This window comes from Xyrauchen texanus, chromosome 10, assembly GCF_025860055.1.
Source record: "Xyrauchen texanus isolate HMW12.3.18 chromosome 10, RBS_HiC_50CHRs, whole genome shotgun sequence".
NCBI classification, from domain to species: Eukaryota; Metazoa; Chordata; class Actinopteri; order Cypriniformes; family Catostomidae; genus Xyrauchen; species Xyrauchen texanus.
In genome coordinates this window covers 9,931,942-9,953,640 of record NC_068285.1, presented here as the reverse complement: position 1 = coordinate 9,953,640, position 21,699 = coordinate 9,931,942, and the positions used below count along the sequence as shown (strand labels likewise).

The 21,699-nt window shown below is 39.9% G+C and overlaps 1 protein-coding gene across 1 annotated transcript in view; it reads right to left on the bottom strand.

The window, feature by feature from the left end:
* Window positions 1–19,699, bottom strand: part of LOC127650576 (integrin beta-8-like) — a 29,949-nt gene extending 10,250 nt beyond the window's left edge. Inside the window, exons 1-11 of the mRNA XM_052136077.1 lie at window positions 19,193–19,699; window positions 17,633–17,718; window positions 16,591–16,762; window positions 13,211–13,457; window positions 10,803–10,968; window positions 7,456–7,614; window positions 7,034–7,129; window positions 6,275–6,364; window positions 2,876–3,019; window positions 638–1,010; window positions 189–411 (exon numbers count right to left, since the gene is read on the bottom strand). Coding sequence (XP_051992037.1) covers window positions 189–411; window positions 638–1,010; window positions 2,876–3,019; window positions 6,275–6,364; window positions 7,034–7,129; window positions 7,456–7,614; window positions 10,803–10,968; window positions 13,211–13,457; window positions 16,591–16,762; window positions 17,633–17,718; window positions 19,193–19,286 — 1,850 coding nt within the window. The 5' untranslated portion in view covers window positions 19,287–19,699. The remainder of the gene's footprint in view (window positions 1–188; window positions 412–637; window positions 1,011–2,875; window positions 3,020–6,274; window positions 6,365–7,033; window positions 7,130–7,455; window positions 7,615–10,802; window positions 10,969–13,210; window positions 13,458–16,590; window positions 16,763–17,632; window positions 17,719–19,192) is intronic.
* Window positions 19,700–21,699: the final 2,000 nt, after the last annotated feature.

The following is a 21,699-nucleotide window of genomic DNA, read 5'->3' as shown; positions in this document are numbered from 1 at the left end:
GCTCTGGACTGTAATGTATCGGTTACCCCGAGACCGCAGGGCTGAAGAGAGACACTACATTAGTGTGTTTACAGAACAGGATTAAGCACTAAAGGGTGAACTGATAACTGAATTTAGCTGTAGTGTGTATGTGGCCACAATGTAATTTAATCGATATATTATAAAGAAACAAGAGAGAAAGTGATTACCAGTGAGACTGGCAGGAACTGTAGCAGATGGGACACCTCTCACAGAACGTTCCAGAGCGTTGGGGCTCGTCACACACACACTTGCCACACACACACTTTCCTTGACCGCTGCAAATCAGTCCATCCTCTGATACGCAGGTTTCCGTAGAATCAGGACAGTCGCAGGTCTCGCCAGCCCAGCCGGGGAGACACACACATTCACCCGAAACACATCGTCCGTGCCCTAACACACACACATACGCACAACGATCAACATGATTTTTGATTAGGCATTAATATAAAAATGGGCATTAGCTCATGGTTATTCAATGCAAGATTGGTGCCTTTCAAACTCCCCCAGTGAGCAAGTAAGCTAATATTGGTGATATAAAATGACCAATATCGTGATATAAGATATTAGTCACATCGGCCACCACCAGTTCAGATAATAAAAGCATTTCTCTGCTCACCTCCACACACTAGGCCTCTCTCGTATGGACACGAGAAGTCGTCCATCTCACAGAACGTTCCGTATACGGTTCCAAATCTGCTAGAATCACACACACATGTCCCACATCGACAAGTCCCCCTTCCGCTGCAGACCGGTTTGGTTGCTTCCTCTCTACACTCATCAGTTGAACCCATGCCCGTCTCTGAAGAACAAGGCGAGGGATTCAAGTCGTCATGACAACGGCCCTTGTCCGTGCAGCTACACCCACACACCTGTTGGACTCGTACGGTAACAGTCTCGTTAAATCCGACAGGCCTCACATTTATCAACACCTCCTGATCTGTACCATCCGCAGGGCAAGAGGTCATGCCGACCGTGACCTGGAAGAAGACCTTGAGTGGAGACAGACAGCACACAAACTCCTGACACACTGCAGATAACGTTTGGCAACAGGAAAAGAATGTTTTTGAAATGTATCATTTTGAAACTTTAGAACCAACTGAAAATGCATCTAGAAAGAACACAAAGAACATGAAGAGTGATACATTCTCCCGGTAAATTCTCAAACCGCAAAGTCTCTTGCCATTGTGGTCACTCTGCTTTGGTTAAAATATGATGAATATTTATTATTATATTTGTATATATTATATTTATAGGGCTGTGAATCAGAGACAGTTTTTAAAAATGAATTAATCGCACAGTTTTCTGTGATTAATCGCGATTAATCGTGATGATTGGTGGTACAAGATACATAACAACAAACAATAAAAAAATCTGCATTAGTAGATTTACTTTATACTTTGTCTAAAATAACTTGCAAGAATCTGGTTAACCATTTGAATTATACATTTTTTTTTTTTACGTTAAAATGTTTAGGTTTTATTTTTTTATGTGGGAATATATTTGTGACATAATGTTGATTACCACATAAATTAATTCCAACTTGTCCTTCGTTTTCATAAAAAAAAAAAATCGGGGTTACAGTGAGACACTTACAATGGAAGTCAATGGGGCCAATAATTTGGAGGGTTTAAAAGCAGAAATGTGAAGCGTTTAATTTTATAAAAGCACTTACATTTATTCTACTGTTAAAACGCAGGTATTATTTGAGATGTAAAGTTGTTTAAATTGTCATTTTTACAGTCTTTTATGGTTATAGGTTTTGTTGACATTACATAGTCATGGCAACAAAGTTGTGAAATTGGCTATAACTTTACACAGAAAAGGTTATTAAGTGATTTAATCACTTAATAACCATGCATATTGTTTATGTCTTGTGGCTATACGTTTGTAATTTATTTTAACGTCCATTTGCCCACATTCACTTCCATTGTAAATGCCTCACTGTAACCCAGATTTTTGAGAAGTCAAAATATATATTTTTTGTTTATCAATATTATGCCAAAAAAACTGTCGCTTGAGCTCAACTTATGTATACATGCCATAAAATCAGTGGACTTGCTGTAATTAAAAATTGGGCAAAATCTTCTACCATTTTACAGTTTTAGTTTTTTTTACTAATAGGATCAAATGGGCAGATTTAATTAATATCAAGCTTTATTTGCAAGATAAACTTAAGAGTATATTACCAATGCATTATTTGACACTATTCATACATAAATAAAACATATAGAATGATGAAGTTTAATTTTCTGAAATTTAAAAATTATTATTTTCTCTGGCTGCCGTTCAGTCGCTACAAGTACACCTAGCTGCGGTTTGCTGAACATCCAGGTGCTTCTCAGTCTCTATCGCGCATATGCTGAGGATTTTTTTCCCCCCTGAAAATGTATATATGCCAAATTTAGCCACAGGAATTGGGGAAAAACACAAGTACATTTTCCCTTTGTACAAAGTTGCCTGGGTTTGCTCCTGGAATGCAGCAGACGCCCTAAACCGACCCTCACCCCATTCCTATAGTAGCCTGAGTAGCCTGCCGGGAACAACTCGAGACACCTTTCTCCCATCACATGAAGTTTCAGGAAAAAAAAAACGGATTCTTCATTAACTGAGTTAATGTATATATATATATATTTTATGCGTTAAACCAAAACTATAAATCGAAGAAATACATTTCCCAGCCCTAATATTTATTTATAACATATGGGTTTGGAATGAGCGGGAGAAAATTATGACGGAATTCCTGTTCCTTAAACAAGAGTGTTTTTTATTTTATTTTTATAGGAGCTTGATATCAAACACAACTTCTCTGTCATCTGACTGAAAACAGATGTATCTGCATTAAAGGGTTTCGTACTGTTTGTTTGGGCTGAACATTGGAACATTTTGTGTTTTCAAAAACAGAGGATCCGTTGGGGCAAAAGGCCGTTACGTTCACCCGGAACCGGTGAGCTTGACTGTCCTCCACCCCGATCTGCAATTCCACATCAGATAGCAGCTTCTAAAGGAAAAGAAAGAAAACTGGGCTCTTAAAAATGCCAAGAGTTTGCTCGACTCGTTAAAACACTCTTCTGCATCATTTCATTAATTACTGCTGCCATGATACAGTGATACAAACATTGCATTCATATAAATGTAATTTAATACTATAATGTTAATTATGCTGGTCAAGTAGTGCAGAGTTTTGTAAATAAAGCGCAGTCTATAATGCATTTACACTGAAAGGAGGCAGGTTTGCATGGAAAAAAGTAATAATTATATATAATAATTACTAGTAAGGCTGTCAATCGATTAAAAATGTTATTCGAATTAATTACATTATGTGCTGATTAATTGCAATTAATCAGATATAAAAATAAGGATTATTTAGTATATACTGCAGTGATTAAATTAATTATAAATACACTATAAATAATTCAGATAATTAAAATACATTACATTAGTATGGAAGCACACAAGTAAAGCATTGTTAGCTTTATAAGTCTATTTACTGTTTCTTTTATATCCATATCATTGCTGTCTAGAGCAGGCTTATGATACGTTTATGTGCAACACATTTAGAAATTGACATTTTTGTCTATGTACACAAGCGTCAGACAGACGCTCTTGAAGCATCTCACTTAGCGTTGTGTTGCATATCAGCATCTCACGCAATAAGCGCTGCATTTTCAGATGCTGTGTTAAGTTAAAACGTGGGCTGCCAATCGATAAGTAACGAATAATGTACAGTCAGCCAGTTGTTATTGCAAAACAAACCCAAGCAGAGTGATTAGAACTTGTATTGTCTTGTATTACCCTAAAGGGGTTTATATTGCAATAACAACCAGCAGACTGTACATTATCCCGCTTATTACACGGCTACTAACCAAATAAATGGACATATAACATTGATTTGAGTTTAAATAATTTTATTATCTTATAGTAGTAGAAAAGATGACTCGCAATACCCAGATGACCAGGTCTGATATGTCTAAATCCCCAGATGTGCGGTTGTTACACAGACATATCAGACCACTAGATGGCACTATTGACCAATCAGATTCAAGCATTCCAGAGATTGTCTAATATTTTTTTTAGCTAATTAATCATGATATTCTGATGAATTCATAGCAATGAATTTTATTTCACAATAACGATATATATCATAATATAGTAATTGTTTTTTGGAAAAATCAAGAAAAATGTGCGTATGTATTTAATAACCATATTGTAATATCTATATTTTTGGGTAATTCTGTCAGTGAATGAAATACTTTTAATTATTTTCTCTTATATAATTTCTTTTTTAATTTGGAGCTTGACAAAAAGCCCCAACTTGGTTTTAAATAATTTTTTCAATAATGCAAAATTTCCCATTATGCCATATTTCAGTGAGATATTGTAAGGGTTTGTGTAGGCTTGAGGCGAGATAGAGGATCCAAATGCAGCTCTTGTAATGACAAACAAACAGAAGAAGGAGGTAACTCAACGAAGAAGGTAAACATAAACTCAACAGCAGTTTGCTGGCTTACAATGTTCTACATACAAACAAGAACCGACCAAGGAACATGGAACAAGAGGGCATATATACACACAAGTGCTAAGAAGACGACAAGGAACACCTGTGAAACACCTTGGGGAAAACATAAGAATGACGTGATGGGACAGAACCGGAGGCCAGTGAGGTGGCTCTAGGAAGGGAGCGGGGTCTGGAGGCCTGGGATGTGGCTCCAGGAATGGAGTGTGGTCTGGTGGCCAGGGAGGCATTTCCAAGAAGGGGGCGGAGGCCAAAATGGCATCTTCAAGAAGGGAGCGGATTTCAGAAGCCAGGGAGGTGGATCCAGGAAGGGAGCGAGGTCTGGGGTGAAGTAGTATGCGGCAGAGGAGGTGAAGTTGCGGTATGTTCAGGGGATGGAGTGGACGGAGCCACAGGAGGTGGAGCAGACAGCGACACAGGAATCTCAGGAGGAGAAGCGGTGGAGCCCCAGTAGGCATAGCCACAAGAGGCTCAGTAGAAGGAGCCACAGGAGACGACGCTGCAGGAAGTGGAGTGGGCAGAGCCGCAGGAGGCTCAGGAGATGGAGCCGCAAGAGGTGGAGTGGGCAGAGCCATAGGAGGCAAGGGCTCAGGGGTCAGACGTCCCGGGAAACACCTGACATGACGTAAATCCCAACCCCCCAACACACCTCCATTCTAGGGGGTGGCCTTGTACTCCTCCTCTCTAGAGCTGGGGTGGGGGACAAGGGGAGGGGAAAAACAGAGGAAAGGAGAGGGAAAGAGCGAGATGGAGCGACAGTGAGAGAGATTGCTTGCCGGTTCCCAGACACGCCTGTCGCCTGATCCTCGACCACTCCTCCACCCTCTGGCGGACGACAGCCACTCCTCCCTGGGCGGACAGCAGCGAGTCCTCCGACCCCTGGTGGATGGGACGCCCCTCCTGGCAGCGGCTTCACCACTCTAAGCGGCCGGCAGTGAGCCCCACCTCCCCTCGCGGACAACGGCCGTTTCTCCACGTCCAGGCGGTCCACAGCGACTCCTCCGTCCCCCGGAGTTAAACAAAAAGACACAAAACTCAAACACACACACGGCAGCTGCATGTGGCTCTCTCTCTCTCCCGAATTGCCGCATCCGGATGCATTTATCCCACTCCTCGGCTGATTAGCCCGATTGGGGGCTGGGCGTGCATAGTGACGGTCCATCCCCACCCTCCTCCCCTCTTCGTCACAGGTGCATTACTTTATGATTACATATGGTTAAACTGGTTGCGAGGCGTTAGTGACCTAAATGCTGGTTTTTGCATTGATATACTGCTCGCAAAAGTGGCACAACTGCATCTCTCATTGTTACCCAGTTCCAAAAGGCCCCATTCTCTTCAGCAGTTTCAGGTTGAGAAAAGGACGGTCCTAAAATAGCATCTTTGTTCTCTCAGTAATCGGAGCTCACAGCATTTTTGGAGCACTTATCAGAAGCTCTTTATAATACAGGTTTGTGTTCGGTGGGATCAGTGGATTTGGGAGAGAACGATACATTGTTGTGCATACAGTAAGATAAGTCTTCATACACACATGCCAGTAAGGTGGCCAGATTCTGGTGAAATTGCCCGTGTTCTTCTGTAAAAATGAAACTTGTAACAGTAAACAGTAAATGGAAAGCCTACTTCAGCTGAACCGTGTTTCGAAATGTTTGGGAGGGATTTTTCCCTTTAATTTGTCCTTGAGTGGAAGGAGATAATGAAATGTTTACTCCATAATAAAGTGAAAGAAAGAGAGGTGTTTACCTTGTAGGCATGCACCACTAAATCTTTAAGATTAGACGCTTTGGGGAACAGTCGACCCACATAACTTCCTGGAATCAAGTACAACAGATCCTGTCCAAAGAGAAGAGAAAAACATGGAGCATTTCTACGCCTATGAATTTGAGATAAATACTAAAGAAATATTCCATGTTAAATACAATTTAAATCCTCCTGAAAGCATCTGTGGCATTCACTTGATTGCCACAAATATAAAGTCAATTTGAGTCACATGTTTACAGTGAGTCCACTTACAATGGAGGTCTATGGCCAAGTTTAAACGAAAGAGTTTAAACGCAGAAATGTGAAGCTTGCACTTACAATGGAAGTCAATGGGGCCAGTTTCGAAAGTATAGCCAGAAGACGTAAACATCCGTGTGTTAACATGATTTTAGTGTGATAAAATCACGTGCAAATCTTTTCTGTGTGAAGCTATAATCAATATCACTTCGTTGCCATGACGATGCAACCCCGGTAAACCCTGTAATCGCTTTTATCACACTAAAATCACGATAACATGTATATTGTTTACGTCTTGTGGCTGTACGTTTGAAACAACTTTTATGCATTGGCCCCGCTGACTTCCATTGTAAGTGCCTCACGTTAATTGCGATAAACGAGGGATTTCCTTTAATGTCTCAGATGAGGAGGGACAACATGACCTGTGTATGTGTTCCTGAAGTTACGTATATTTTAAAATGAATCCGTTTCTATAGAAAGAATCTGATGTGGGAGAGAAGTTACCTCATACCACTGAAATTGCACCTGGTCCACGGCAAAGATGGAATATACGTTGTTCTCTAGAAGTTTCTCCGCTAGCTGACCGATCGTTGGATGTTCCTAGAAAAAAACAATAGCTTGTTTTTACTTGTTAAGAAATAGATTTTGGCTCTGATAGAAGCAAAATGGAGCCACATGTGTACAGTTATTGTGACAATGCACCACTGAAAATAAATGAACAAGATCTTTTCCACTGATAAACATCTGAGACGTTTTTTTTAGACATGGTGCCATGATGTATACCATGCTATACATTGAAGTTCCTTACAGTGTATTTAAATACTATAGTATTTGGTAATACATAATACAAATTTGAGTCTGGGGTTTGTTTGGATACAACAAGTGTCTTTGGTCTATTTGGGTTGTGCTGGTTATGCTGACCTTACCATGGTAGTGGTTTGTGAGTAGATATTGTCCTCTAGGTGGCAGTGCCCGTCATGAGGTACCACAATACCGGCCAGTTTACTGTCCAAAGCCAGATGAGAAGGCTGGTCTGTCATAACCAATAGCATGTGCTTGGCTTCTGGTCGCCATCCAATGTCCTTCTGCAGAGAGGAATTAAAGTGTGTGTTTGATATAAAGTGTACTCAGCACTATTACTAACTATTAATACAAGAAAACTGCAGCACCACAAAACATGAGATGGGACTCTAGCTGCCCAGATGAGCGATGTTTGACTCAAACAGCCCCCTGATAACTACATGTAATCACTGATAATGTTATGTGCAAAAATTATTATTGTTAAGCTGAAAATATTCAGGGTAATCACTTTATTTAAAATTTTTTTTTTTTAATGTTTTGTTTTATTTATTAAATATTTATTGTATAATATCCGTTATATAATATTTATAATATTTTTCAACTTAAATTTCTATTTTATAAAACATTGTTTTTTTATTTACTAATAGATTGATCCATTTATTAAACATTATTGTTTAATAAATAAATATACATTTTCTGATATTATTTATTATCCTTTTTAATAATAATAATAATAATAATTATTATTATTATAATTTGCACTTATTGAATATGTATTGTACAATGAATACGTTTTTTCTGATATTATGTCCTTTTTCTTGAGTTTCTATTTAATAAAAAAAACTTTTATTAATTAATTTATTAAATGCACATTTTATAATAAATAGACAATAATATTAATAATTATTATTTATTATATCTGAATTATATAATGCATATACATTAATAATATTCTGTATTTTTATTAAGTTTATATTTAATAAAAAAAACTTTATTTTTATTTATACACTGATTGATTAATTTATTAAATGTTTGTTTCATAATAAACATTGGTAATAAAAATAATGTATTAAATATGTATTATATTATACATATCCATTTTATAACACAATATAATATTTCTAACAAATGTATTTAATACAACAAATTTTTTATCAAATGATTTATTAAATTGTTAATTGCATAGATATTATCATAATAATAATAATATTAAATATGTATTGTATAATACATATACATTTTATAATATGTACTTTTTCTTACATTTATATTTAAATTTATTTTTTATTTATTATAATATTTTTTATAATAAGTAGGCATATAATAACAATATGCATGTGCATAATAATAGTAATAATAATTATTATGCATATACATTTGTAATGACATATTTACAATACTAAGTATAAGAATATTTGCTCAAGTATGAGGCCTTTAAATTGCTGTAATGTTTGTTTATGCTCATTTTATGTATGTTACTCAGTTGTTCTGTGTCTCTTTTGAGGTGCACTTCTTTTGCCTTGTATTGAGGGGAAAAAGCCAAATAAGTGCAGCAAAAAGTCACCTAATAAGATGCAGACAGGAAACTCCACTGTTTATCTCTAATCTTGGAAACATGACCTCTAGTTACAACCGCTAGTTACTGAACACCAGAACAGCAGACAGACAGTGCAACTCATTCGTAACAACCTGAAGGAAAGTTAAAGTTTAAGATGAAAACTTCACCTGAGACCCATTTGTTTCAAGGTTGGGGAACTTTGAGCCAAAGCAAACATCTCTTTCATGCTAGTTTGTTTCAGTTTCTGTCATTTGAGGGGGCACGGGTGGCAAAAAAACCCCAACAAAAAACACACAGTGCGAGCACTCAGGAAGCATTCATTTATCAGAGCAGCGCTGTAACTCACAGAAAACTCCTAACAGGCAAATACTATAAAGAGCCTTTGTTGATACAATGCCAGTCGTCCTTCTAGGCAGCTTTTACGCTTCACTACGAACAGCCACATGAATCACAGCGACTCTGCAAGACTCGCGTGGAGGGAAAATCTTTCCGGCCATGACTTAGCGATGACATCATCCTCCACAAATAGGCCAATGAGATTGAGGTAGGGCTGAATCAGCTCTTTAGCACGCTTTATGAATGCGCTGTTTGCTCTCTCAGTGGGGAGGATTCTATAGATTCTTCAAGCATTTTTCGTGTCACGTTCCCAGGCAAAAATAGCCGTCCTGACCTGAGACATGTCGTCTTCGGGGAATCCACATCAGATATGTTCAGATGACACACAAAGACCAGCGGTTTTAAAAACAAATGAAAAATCCTGATTCCATAAACACAATAAAAGTGATGTTTGCTAAGGGAAGCAAGCTTCTTACCATAAGGAGGCGTTTCATTCACTTCAGGCAATGTCATGTCCCAGGATTTGATTAATAAAGCAATCAGACTTCATGAAAACACTCTAAAAATTACTTGGAAACTTTTTGCCAGGCCTTCATCATTTAAATGGTAAATGATCTGCACTTATATAGGGCCCTTTTAACCTTAGAGGTTACCAAAGCACTTTACACTGTGTCTCATTCCCCCATTCACACACACTTATACACCAATGACGTCAGAGCTGCCATGTAAGGTGCTAGCTTGCCATTGGAAGCAACTTGGGGTGCAGTGTCTTGCCCAAGGACACTTCGGCATGTGGAGTCATGTGGGCCGGGAATCAAACCACCAACCCTGTGATTAATGGCCGACCCGCTCTAACACCTGAGCCACAGATTTTGGTGCTTTTCAAATGTCTTCTGTATGTACAGTTTAACGTTAATGTACCTGTTAACTAGTTTACAAAAGTGTCCATCAAGTGCATGCTTGAGAGGAAATATGAGACAAGTGACGTTTGAAGAAAACTAAGAAAATATTCAAGGGAAATATCGCTTGTGAGCACAATATTGTCATTGGGCGTCATTTCCTATCAAGCTGTAATTTTGCCAAATGACACGAAAAGGATTCAAATATGATTTAATCATGTGTATTTTGGATACATAGTGTTTTGGCTAAGAAATTAGCCTAGCAAGGCAAAGGAGTCAGCCATTGTATTTAAAAAAAAAACCATTAAAAATGCCATTTCCATCAGGTACTGGTTATGACTCTTTTTATGACTTTTAGGAAAAATGACTAAAATAACAAAAATCTCGTGTGATGCATGTAAATACCCTGTTCGACACTAATTAAATTAGTTTTAGTGTGGAAAATGTTTTAACAAGACTTTCTAGAAGTGTCTTTGTTGTTTGAGCTACAGACATGAATGATACCTCAAACTGTGCAGCTTGTTGAGGAAATGTGTGCTATTACTTTTCTAAGTGATCAAACTTACTATTTTTGCCTGGTGGATGATAAAATGGTCAAAGAAATTCCCTAGACTTGCCAAATAGCAATGTGCAAAAACCCCTCTAATCACAGAGCAGTTTTACTTTCAGGTGCATTTACCTTGCAAACAATCGCCTGCAGCATTGCATCGAATCCCCCTTCAGGCGTGTCCATGTTCCCAGAGATCCTCTGCTCCTGAATGACACGTGTGAACTCGGTCATGTTCTCCGTGATAGGGAGGACATGAATGAAACCGTGAGCAGGCCTGCAGTGCACCTCATAATCACTATGACCACAGACAGAGGCAGAGAGATTGCATATCATCAAAACACATTCCCACACAGTTGCCGGAATGAGATCACTATGAATGTATTCCGGGGATCTCCCAGCTGGATTTATACTCGTGGAGTCAGCTATGTGCGCTCAACTTTCTCTAGCAATATGATAAACAACAGTAATATGCAGACACACTCAGAGCTTCCCATAGGAAAGTAAAACCACAAATTAGGTCTCTTTAATACCTCAATTGTGACCATTTTTTCTGCAATATCCTGCTTCTCAGATGTTGCTCTTCAAAAAGACCCTAATCATCTCACATGTGTCTCTTCTAGAGAGTCAGAAGATATCTCAATGGTATCTTCTCAAATCTAAGCACAGTTTTGGGGCTTTTCCATTGCATGGTACAACTCGATTCAACTCGACTCTGCTCGCTTTTTGGGGTTTTCCACTGTGGATAGTAGCTGATACCTGATACTTTTTTTAGTACCACCTCGGTCGAGGTTCCAAGCGAGCCGAGCCGATACTAAATGTGACGTCAAAATCAGGCCGATCACTGATTGGTCAGGGAGAATCGTCACTACCAGTGTCACTAGATTTCTAACACGCGACATCAACCCGCTAGTTTTAAAGTTAGCAACAGCGATAACAGTATCATTTCTTCATGCCACTTTCGAATCGTGAAAAAAGAAATGGCTGTGCGCAAAACCACGCCATGGTCAATAAACAAGGTGCAGACGGTCCACTCGTTAGCGACGAGCGAAACAATAAAGTCTCTCAGGAAGTGTCTCAGCTGTTGGCCGCACACGGCTGCCGCCGGACCTACCAACAGTGTAGGGAGAAGATAAAACAACGTAAGTGACTACAGAACCATCTAGGAAAAGTGGAAGTGGTTCGACTAAATGGACGCTATCTAAACCGGCGAGCAATGGGAGGGAGAGTGCCCTGGACTGGTGTTGATCCATGATGGAGGATGGTATGTTTTGTTACGTTATCTCTATACTCTGCTCTGATAAGCTTCACTTTATTTAGTTGAGCAGCTACTGGAAGCTTCTAAAACAACCAGGCCAATTTAACTGTTACACTTGTGGAAAATCACCATCAACAACTGCTTTATGCAGCACAATGAGCTAGCAGCTAACAGCTAGCTCTCGAGTTATTATTTTGGTCAGTTTGTGACATGTTTAAGATAATGTCACGACAGTAGAGGCGGCGTAACTATGACGATCAGCCTATAATCCCACCCATGTTGAGGGACACTAAACTGCAGTGGAAATGCAAGCTCAGAAAAGTAAAGCGAGTAGAGTTGAGGTGAGTCGAACTGTAACGAGTAGTGGAAAAGTGCCATTTGAGACAAAGTCTGCAATCAAAAGTCAAATGTTCTCAAATCATGAACTCAAACACTTCTCATCAAATGCCTCCAAAGGCAAATTATATGAGCAACATTCATTTTATAGCTCTATACTGTTACTGCATGCCAACAATTGACTCATTTGTGTCTCTATTTATTTCTCCCAAAGTTTTGTGAGAAAGGTACATCTTAAAGTTTCATTTTCACCATTTCATAAAACTGTTTTAAATACACAAATGAGAACTCCATTAGGTCTCCTAAATGATGCAAGTCTATGAGCAATACAATCTATAAAAGTCTATTTTGTCTGTTTAAAGGAAAATAGAAAATATTATATGAGCATTCTGAATTGTTCTGTTTGTAGTGTAGCAAATCTGTAATCAAGGTCAACAGCTTCCAGGAACAAAAGATATGCAAACGGAAAACCTTTATATAATGCAACAATAATGTTTCAGATGAGATGAAAAGACACTGGGGGGAAAATTAGCTTTTCAACCAATGAACTAGGCTTTGATAGCTCAGGAGTTCACAATTATGTTCCCAGGATCAATGTACAACAATCAACTTTGTCAAGATGTTTCACGTCAAACTCAATACAAACAGTGGGAGCATAGAGGCCTAAAATAAATGTGGATAGCATTGCCCAGATCATCTGATCTTGGAAGGATTTGACTTTGGTATCTTGGCAAACCTGAACACATTGTTGAGCTCTCTTCTGAAACTCTAGAGGAGACACATGTGAGAGTGCTGGAGTGCAGAGAAACATCTGAGAAGAAAAAGTCTCCATTTGCTCTCCAATTAATCTCACTGGTGTCTTGGAGAATCAATTGAGTTACTCAAATGAGATCTCATTTGCATTATCTCTTTACATTGGGTTGTTGTTGAGGTCTATTGTGTTTACCTGCAAGGATTCACAAGTTTGGAGGGGTGCACATCGATGTATGGAGACACCGGTTTATCCACGAAAGACCCAAAACCAACCCTGAAATCGCTGGAATATTCTTTCATTTGGTGAGACAGAGACAGACCCACAGTTTTCAACCGGTCCAAGTTATCCTGCATGGAGGCCGAGACGTCCACTAGATAGTACAGATCCACTGGGTAACGTTCCAACTGCTGTACCTCGATCACAAAGCTTGCCTCGCTCCCTAAGACAAAAAATGACATCAACACGGTATTCTCCTTGCAGACTAATCTCATCAACACGCCCCAAGATTCATGTCCATAGCACAAACAAAGAAAGCAAGACAAAAATCCCTAAACCGAGGTACGAGCAATAGGTAGAGTGATGCTTGAACTCTTCGTCTTTATACAATACATTGTTTGAGGTATCATTCACATCCATTGTGTAAACAATGTGACAACTTTAAAGGTTGAAACATACTCTAGTACATGAACACAGGCGCATCTAGCGACACAAGCTCGATTTTGTGCATAGTTCCATTGCTAAATGTGATTCTGTCATGGCGGAGCAACAGATTAAAGAGAATATTGCTGAGCATGTATGACAATATATTATAGCAGCTTTCCTAAATAGTAACTATTTGGCAAAACTATCTATTGTTACTAGAGGTTGACTGACTAGAGGTTGACTTTCACAGTGCTAAAAGTGCCTGAAGAATATGCTTCACATGTGCTACAGACATGAATGATACCTCAAACTGTGCAGCTTGTTGAGGAAATGTGTGCTATTACTTTTTTTGCCTGGTGGATGATAAAATGGTCAAAGAAATTCCCTAGACTTGCTTTGAAGGAAGGACCAATCCATATATAGAAACCAAAATATTACAGAGACATGGTGGTGCACCCCCCAAGGAACCACCCTAAATATCCCAGCAATCAAATAGCAATGTGAGCCGTAATCAACCGATATATCATTTTTAAAGACTTAGCCTATAGAGTCAAAAAAATGTCTTAGTCTTTCCGTACAATGAATGGCACAGACATTGAGGCTCCAAAATGAATAAAATCCAAGAGGCATTTTATTGTGCAGCCAAAATCACAATAATAAAAAGAAAAATTAAGATTTGGAGCATAATGCAGAACTTTTAACAATAAACAAGCCTGAAACACAACTGGGACTCTTATTTTAGAATGAAGAAGACTTGGCTGCATTACAACCCTCTATATACAAGCCTTTATATTCACCATATATACATATATATTTATATATGGCAACCATCGGTATACATTTCTGTATACTATCGGCACTGATTAATCGGTAAAACCAATATATCGGTCTACCTCTAATTGTTACTAACACAGTAGTGAAAGAAAGCTCATTAAATATGTTCAACCAGACTGCACATTTGCAATGCACTGGCTAAGAGCTTGCATCTGTGAAGGCATAATAGCGTTAAGTATGTTTCTGGCCTAATACTTAGGTTTTTTTCAACATTGGGTATATTTAAGGGGCATATTCAGACCTGTAGCTCATTTGATTTGTTCCGAAACAGGGGTTAGAACTTATAATGTTGCTGTAGAGCGGAGGAGGGCGGGGCCGGGCTGGAATAACACACGCCCGGTCCCCAATCAGCCTGATGGGGGCGCACGAGGGATAAAGGCGGCCGGTGATGATGGTTCGAGAGAGAGAGAGAATGACATGGAGCTGCTCTGTGTGTTTATGTTTGTGTGTTTTACATTCAGTTTATTATTTAAACTATTATTTATATTGCCAAGCCGGTTCTCGCCTCCTCTTTGCCCATTAACCGCTTTACATTGGTGCCGAAACCTGGGAGGGAGGAAGGATGCCCGTCGCGGAGTCCTCGACACTGCTGTCCAGCTGGAACGCTGCTGCCATCTGCCGGGGGGATGGAGTAGCTCGACCGGCCAGACATGGGGAACGGCCGCCGTCTGCAAGGCGAGTGAGGACTGGACTCCCCGACCGCCTGGAGCGGTAGGGCTGCTGCCAGGGGCGGAGGAGTGTCCCCATGAGTCGCCGGGAACGCGGAGGGGCGTTCTGTCCGCCGGGGGTCGTAGGTCTGACTCCGGTCCGCCCGGGGAGGAGCGGCTGCCGTCCGCCTGAGAGGGTGGAGGAATGATCGAGGACCACGCGACAGTGCATAAGAGAACCGTTGATTTTTTTTCCTCTCTCTCTCTCTCTCTCTCTGTCGCTCCGTGTTGTCCTTTGTCCTTCGCCTATTTTGTTTGTTGTTGTTTTTACCCTCCTGCCTCCTCCCAGGTCGAGAAAGGCAGGGATGACCCGCCAGCAGACAGGACACAAGGCATCCCCGGGGAGGTAGGTCATGCCGTGGGCTCCCTGGCCTGAGGCAACACCGGGAGGAGTGTAGAGCGGAGGAGGGCGGGGCCGGGCTGGAACAATGCACGCCCGGTCCCCAATTAGCCTGATGGGGGCGCACGAGGGATAAAGGCGGCTGGTGATGACGGTTCGAGAGAGAGAGAGAATGACATGGAGCTGCTCTGTGTGTTTATGTTTCTGTGTTTTACATTCAGTTTATTATTTAAACTATTATATATATTGCCAAGCCGGTCCTCGCCTCCTCCTTGCCCATTAACCGCTTTACAGTTGCATTTTCCTCTTGGTTTGGTTCGCTTTCACAAGGCAACATTTCAAAACGGACCAATAAAAGTCACTAGTGCACAAACCGTCCCCTCATTGGTCAGAATATTTGTACGCTGTTCTGAGATTTCGATCATGCATCAATATATCGGTAAAAAATATTCCTGTAAAAAATATGTCGTTACATATTTTCGAGGACTGATTATGCCACGGTTATGCCACGCATGGTACAGAATGTGCATTCTAGTCAGAGGTTGCGCTGCGAAATAAATATTATCTGTCAGTCGGATGGATGTGAGTTGTAAAATTTACGTCAGGAATTCTTAAACAATTCCAATTTTAAACATTCAAATATATTTAGTATAGTTGCCAAAAGCTTTATATAAGTTTTTAATGATGAATTACAGTGAAGTGCTGACTAAGAGATTTCTTTTCTTCAGATCCATTAGGTGTGCTCATGGTTTTTATAGGGATATTGATCGGTTCATTGGGTCTGATTGCATACTCACCATAAGTGGGTTTGCAGTGTGCATATATCCCTAAATGAACCCAACTCAGGGAGAAAACGCACCAGGTTCTGAAACAAAAGCTCCAAACGAGCCAGGTGTGAAAACGGCCTGAGTACAAGCATACGCCGTGTACTGAAACTATCTAGTTTTGAAGAGATAATATACAAGAGGCACTGCAGAAAGGATTGACGAATATTTCAATAAGGGTTACACAAATGTTTATATAGCTCAGCGCTCTCTTTTGGACATTACCTGGTCGTAGGTGGATGGTAATTTCTCTGGGTGCCACCTGTGAGCCGCTGATGGTGGCGTTCACCTCCACTTTCACATTTGGGTTCTCAATAAAGTCCTCCTCGCAACCCCTGACTCGAAGGTTGGAAACAGATCCACACCTCTGGCTTACATGCGCCCCGTCCAGAAACCTCTATCAGGGTAAACAAACCATCAAAAGGTCAAGGGTCATCGCAGATGCCTGCTGCCTCAAGAAACAGGACAACCGTTGTGCAGGGTGGCGTTATTTAACTACATAGAGCATGCACAATCTCATTAGTTAAAGACTAGTGTTGCAATCTCAGTCGGGGATTAGTCTGCCTGGTGCTGAATTAAGGATCTTATTTTCTTAACCACAATTCCAAGAATATGCATGACTGTATTCACAGAGAGAGAGAGAGAGAGAGAGAGAAAGAGAGGTTTTGAATCAACTGTCTGTTCCCAAGTAAACAAACTTCAAATTCTCTGTCTTACATAACTGGCTCAACAAGGCCAGGCTCAACCACGATGGTGTTATAAATGAACAAGTGTTACTTGCGTTATTTTATGTACTTGTTGACGTTTTATTCATGACGGTTCGGTAAATAAGTACCCGCTCTGACTGATTCAGTGAGCTCATTCAAACTGATAACTTGTTAATTGACGAGTCATTTGCAACGATTCTTTCAAAGAACCGGACCATAAGAGTGATGTGTTTGTGAACCGTGTGTTTGTTTTTGAGTGCAACCAAAGAGCTCATTTGTAAACTCAGTTTTGATTTTTCTTTCCTAATGGGTTGCATAAGCAAGGCAGTATCAATACTCTAGTTTCTATGTCTGCATACTCCACATTTCTATTTTACGCTTTCCCACGATCACCTCAGCTCTTGGAGAGTTCTGTGGATTAGGGGTCTGTTTACTACCAAGAATCCCCAGAGAAAGAAAGGGCCTTGATACCGGGGGAGGGAACCATAGATTTATCGCCAACAAACCAAACAAACACTCCATATATTCATTATGCAACAATAACATCCTCACACACATACCTCTTGAGAGCACCAGGCGCATTCAGGGCCACGTTTCAGACAGTCCTCACATGTGGAGATGAGAGTGGATGAGCAACGGTTCTCCACTGAACACAACACAGAGAGACATTTACACATGAATGAGCAAGCGTTCAGATTCAGCGGGCTTTGTGTCACATATAGCCCCTGTGAGAACACAATAACAGACTGCGATCAGATAGAGACAGTTAGTAGCACAGAGGAATAGATTATGTTGAAGGTGGGATGAAAGGTTATTCATATTTATATTTATTAATATTAGGTCATTTTTGTACACTATATAACAAAAATAAAGTTACTTAATTAGCGATATGGATTTGGCAGTATTTCAGATATTCAGCATTAAATCAGCCAACCTGCTCTATATTAAACTGGCCATTCCTACTCCACTACTATGGAGTAACTTGCCACTTGGGAAGAATTTCCTTGCTTGAAATATGAAAAAAAAAAATATATCTGAATAGAAGAAAAAAAAACAAAATAGAAAAATTATCTATTTAAAATGTATTTCTTAAATATATATATTTTTATATAAAATATTATATATAATATAACATATAGCTCTAATATCTGATTATTATTATCATCAACAGTAAAACAACAATTATGAACAATTCAAGAAGCAGCAAAAAAAGAAAAGATAATTTTTTTTATAAATAATTATCTATTTAAAATTTTATTTTTGTACAATTATTATTTATTAATTGTTTTCATTAAAACATAATTTTTTATAAAATATTATGCTATATATATAATATAACATATAGCTCTAATATCTGATTATTATTAAAAAAAATACATATTATATTAAAGCTATACGTTATATGACATATACATTAATATTATAGTTATACTATTTTATAACACATTTTAATATTATTATACAGAGCTATTCAGAGTCTTTTCATCAACAGTAGAACAACAATTATGAACAATTCATGAAGCAGCGAAAAAAGAACACATTAAAAAATAAATAAAAATAATAATAATAAAAACATTCAGTTGACCAACAATGAATGAATTTGATCAAATTACAACATATTCACAAGTGACAACTTACCCCAACCTGCCCTTTATTACAAATATCCTCATCTTGAGAACATAGTTCAAGCTTTCCAATTAAAAATAGCCATATTTTGTAGTTTGCCCTTGAAATAATGTATTTTCAATAGTATTTCATGTCGTTTCAGATATGTGTTTTTTGGAGGATATAATTCACAAGCGTTTTCCTAATTTGAAGGCATTTTTGAACTATATGTTTAAACCCAACATATATGCTAAACAAACGTCTATGCATTTGCTATGCATTTTAATTATCAAAACATGACAGTGACCGAAATGTAATAGTCCTAAAGTGACAACCACCATGTGACAACATGCCCCGGTCTTCTCTATATGTAAACAAAGTAGCCGACTTTCCATCCACATGCATTGCCATTTAAAGAGTTAATGATACCCGATAATGCATCAAGCATAAGTCGTAAACAAATCACAAGGCTGTTACAAATAATGGGTTACAATCGTGTCACCTCCACAACTCACCCGAATCAGAAATCACGAACTGGAGCAACGCGAAGATGAGCAGCAGCATGCGAAGAGGAGTCAGGTCACAGTGTTGACGCATGCAGGAAGTCATAGCAGCATTGAAAGAGAGAGAAGGAGAGAGAGATTCAGACCGACACGCCACCGGGTTTGAACCGCGACTGAAAATCCCCCTGGAACACGTCAGCCCTGCATCTGCTCGAACAAAGGAGGGCGATTTTCATCACCTAATAACATCCTAATCCAGCACCGCTCACATTGCCGAAATCACGTTACGCGTGGCGAAACCGCAGTCCTCGCATTTGGCATCGTGCGCTTTTACGCATTCGCCGCGCATTGCCGCTCGCGTTTTATCCAGACGCGCAGGTGACGTTCCGGCATCTGCTTTCTTCTTGTACCGTCTCACAAATCTCATATTCTGCGCGTCATCGCTTAAAGGTGTTTAACGACGTCAGAAAATAGTTCAATATCGTTCGTTAACGTAATTTTGAAAGTGGAGTGAGTCAGTGTGGCAACTACAGGGGCGTAGCAGTCATTTAAAAGTGTGTGTGTGTGTGTGTGTGGAAGGGGGGGTGGGGGGAGGGGGTACAGGGGGTCACAGCTGTCAGTAGGTGGCTTGCACAGACCCAACACTCACAGTGCATTATTAATATAGTACAGTATATATTAATATATAAGTATGATTTAAGTATTATATTAATATACTGTATACATATTATTTACTTTTAATATTTGTAGTATTTTAAAGATGAAAGTATTGCAAATGAAGTGCAAAATGTGCTGAAAAAACTAACGGGAATCTTGTGGACAAGGGCGTAGATTCCAGGGGGGGTGGGAGAGGTAATCCCCCCCAATAATCTGCATTTATATAGCACTTATTTTAACCTTAGAGGTTACCAAATGTCATTCACCCATTCACACTTACACACCAATGGCGGCAGAGCTGCTATGTAAGGTGCTAGCCTGCCATTGGAGCAATTTGGGGTTCAGTGTCTTGCCCAAGGACACTTCGGCATGTGGAGTCATGTTGGCCGGGACACAGCGATTGGCGGCTGACCCGCTCTACCAGCTGAGCCACAGCCGCCTGTCTACAGCATGTCTACAGTCAGGGCTGGACTGGCAAGATAAATCTGTCCAGGATTTTACATAGCAACTGGTCTAAATGTTGAGCGGGGGGGTTTGCTGTCCTTTTATATACTGCATAACGCGCCGGCTCATTTTAGCTTATCGTGGCCCATTTTGCGGCCCATCCACTTTGCTCGCTCGGTTCTCCAGATTACCAGTCCAGCCCTGTCTACAGTATCTATTGGCTTCAGTAAACGCATAAGTGTTTTAAGAACACAGCTGATCTATCTTCTTCCTACAGTTTGTCAACTGCACACCAACATAGAGGTAAAAAACATGAGCCGATATTGCGTATGGGCATGTCTGAGAAGGGTCTGCCTGCGTCCTGCAAGACTACTACTAGACATGCCCACTAAAAGGCACGCCCACTACAAGTTAGGTCTCCCCTCAAATAACCAGTAAAATGCTGAAGTCTTGCAACAGTTGGATGTCACATTTATAGACTGTTTCTGTTGCTTTTATTTGGAGTCCTGCAGCAACCCTACACATATCCGTACCCCTAAACCTAACCACAAATATAATACATTTAATTTTGGCAAAATCATTAAATCATACTGCTGCATCACTAGGTGGCAACAGTGAGGAGAAACGTGATGGAAATGAGGAAGAGAAGAAGCAAGCGGTATGCTCAGCTAATAGGCTAACCTGTTAGCTTGTGAGCTAACTGGAGAAAACATAACAGAGAAATATTTAATTTGACCATTTATATATTCGGTTTAATAATATAATATTGGATATAATTAAAAATGTTTTCTTAATTACATTTACATAGTTAAGACAACATGAATCGTACAGCGATTGCATAGGATTTTAATAGTTCTTTTAGCCAATCGAATCGTTTATGATCCGGGGGGGGGCGTTACTTGAAGTGGGAGTGTCTTGTAGTGGGTGTACCCTGTTGTCTTGTGGGATGCAGAGAGATAAACTTGGCACAGGTGAGCTCCATCTTTTGGGAGTATAGTCCATTGAGGGGCAATACAGTGAGGAGGAATAAGCAAATTTTACGAGCTGTACCCCCCAACACAAGGCTTAACCTAACCATCAGTGGAATAAAACATAATGTTTGAAGGAAAAATGCAACCTCTGAATCGCACTCATCACTGATTATGCGAACATAACTTCCTGGTTTCAATGCAGGTTCTGAACCCACGGCTCTCACACTGCTGACGCGACACACTTCTGGTTGCACCACAAGGTTAACCGGTGCAAAAATGTCTGATAGGAGATGCCACTTGTCTGAGAGTCAGCATAATGTGGGACGGCTGTGGCTCAGGTGGTAGAACGAGTCGGCCACTAATTGCAGGGTTGGTGGTTTGATTCCCGGCCCACACGACTCCACATGCCGAAGTGTCCTAGAGCAAGACACTGAACCCCAAGTTGCT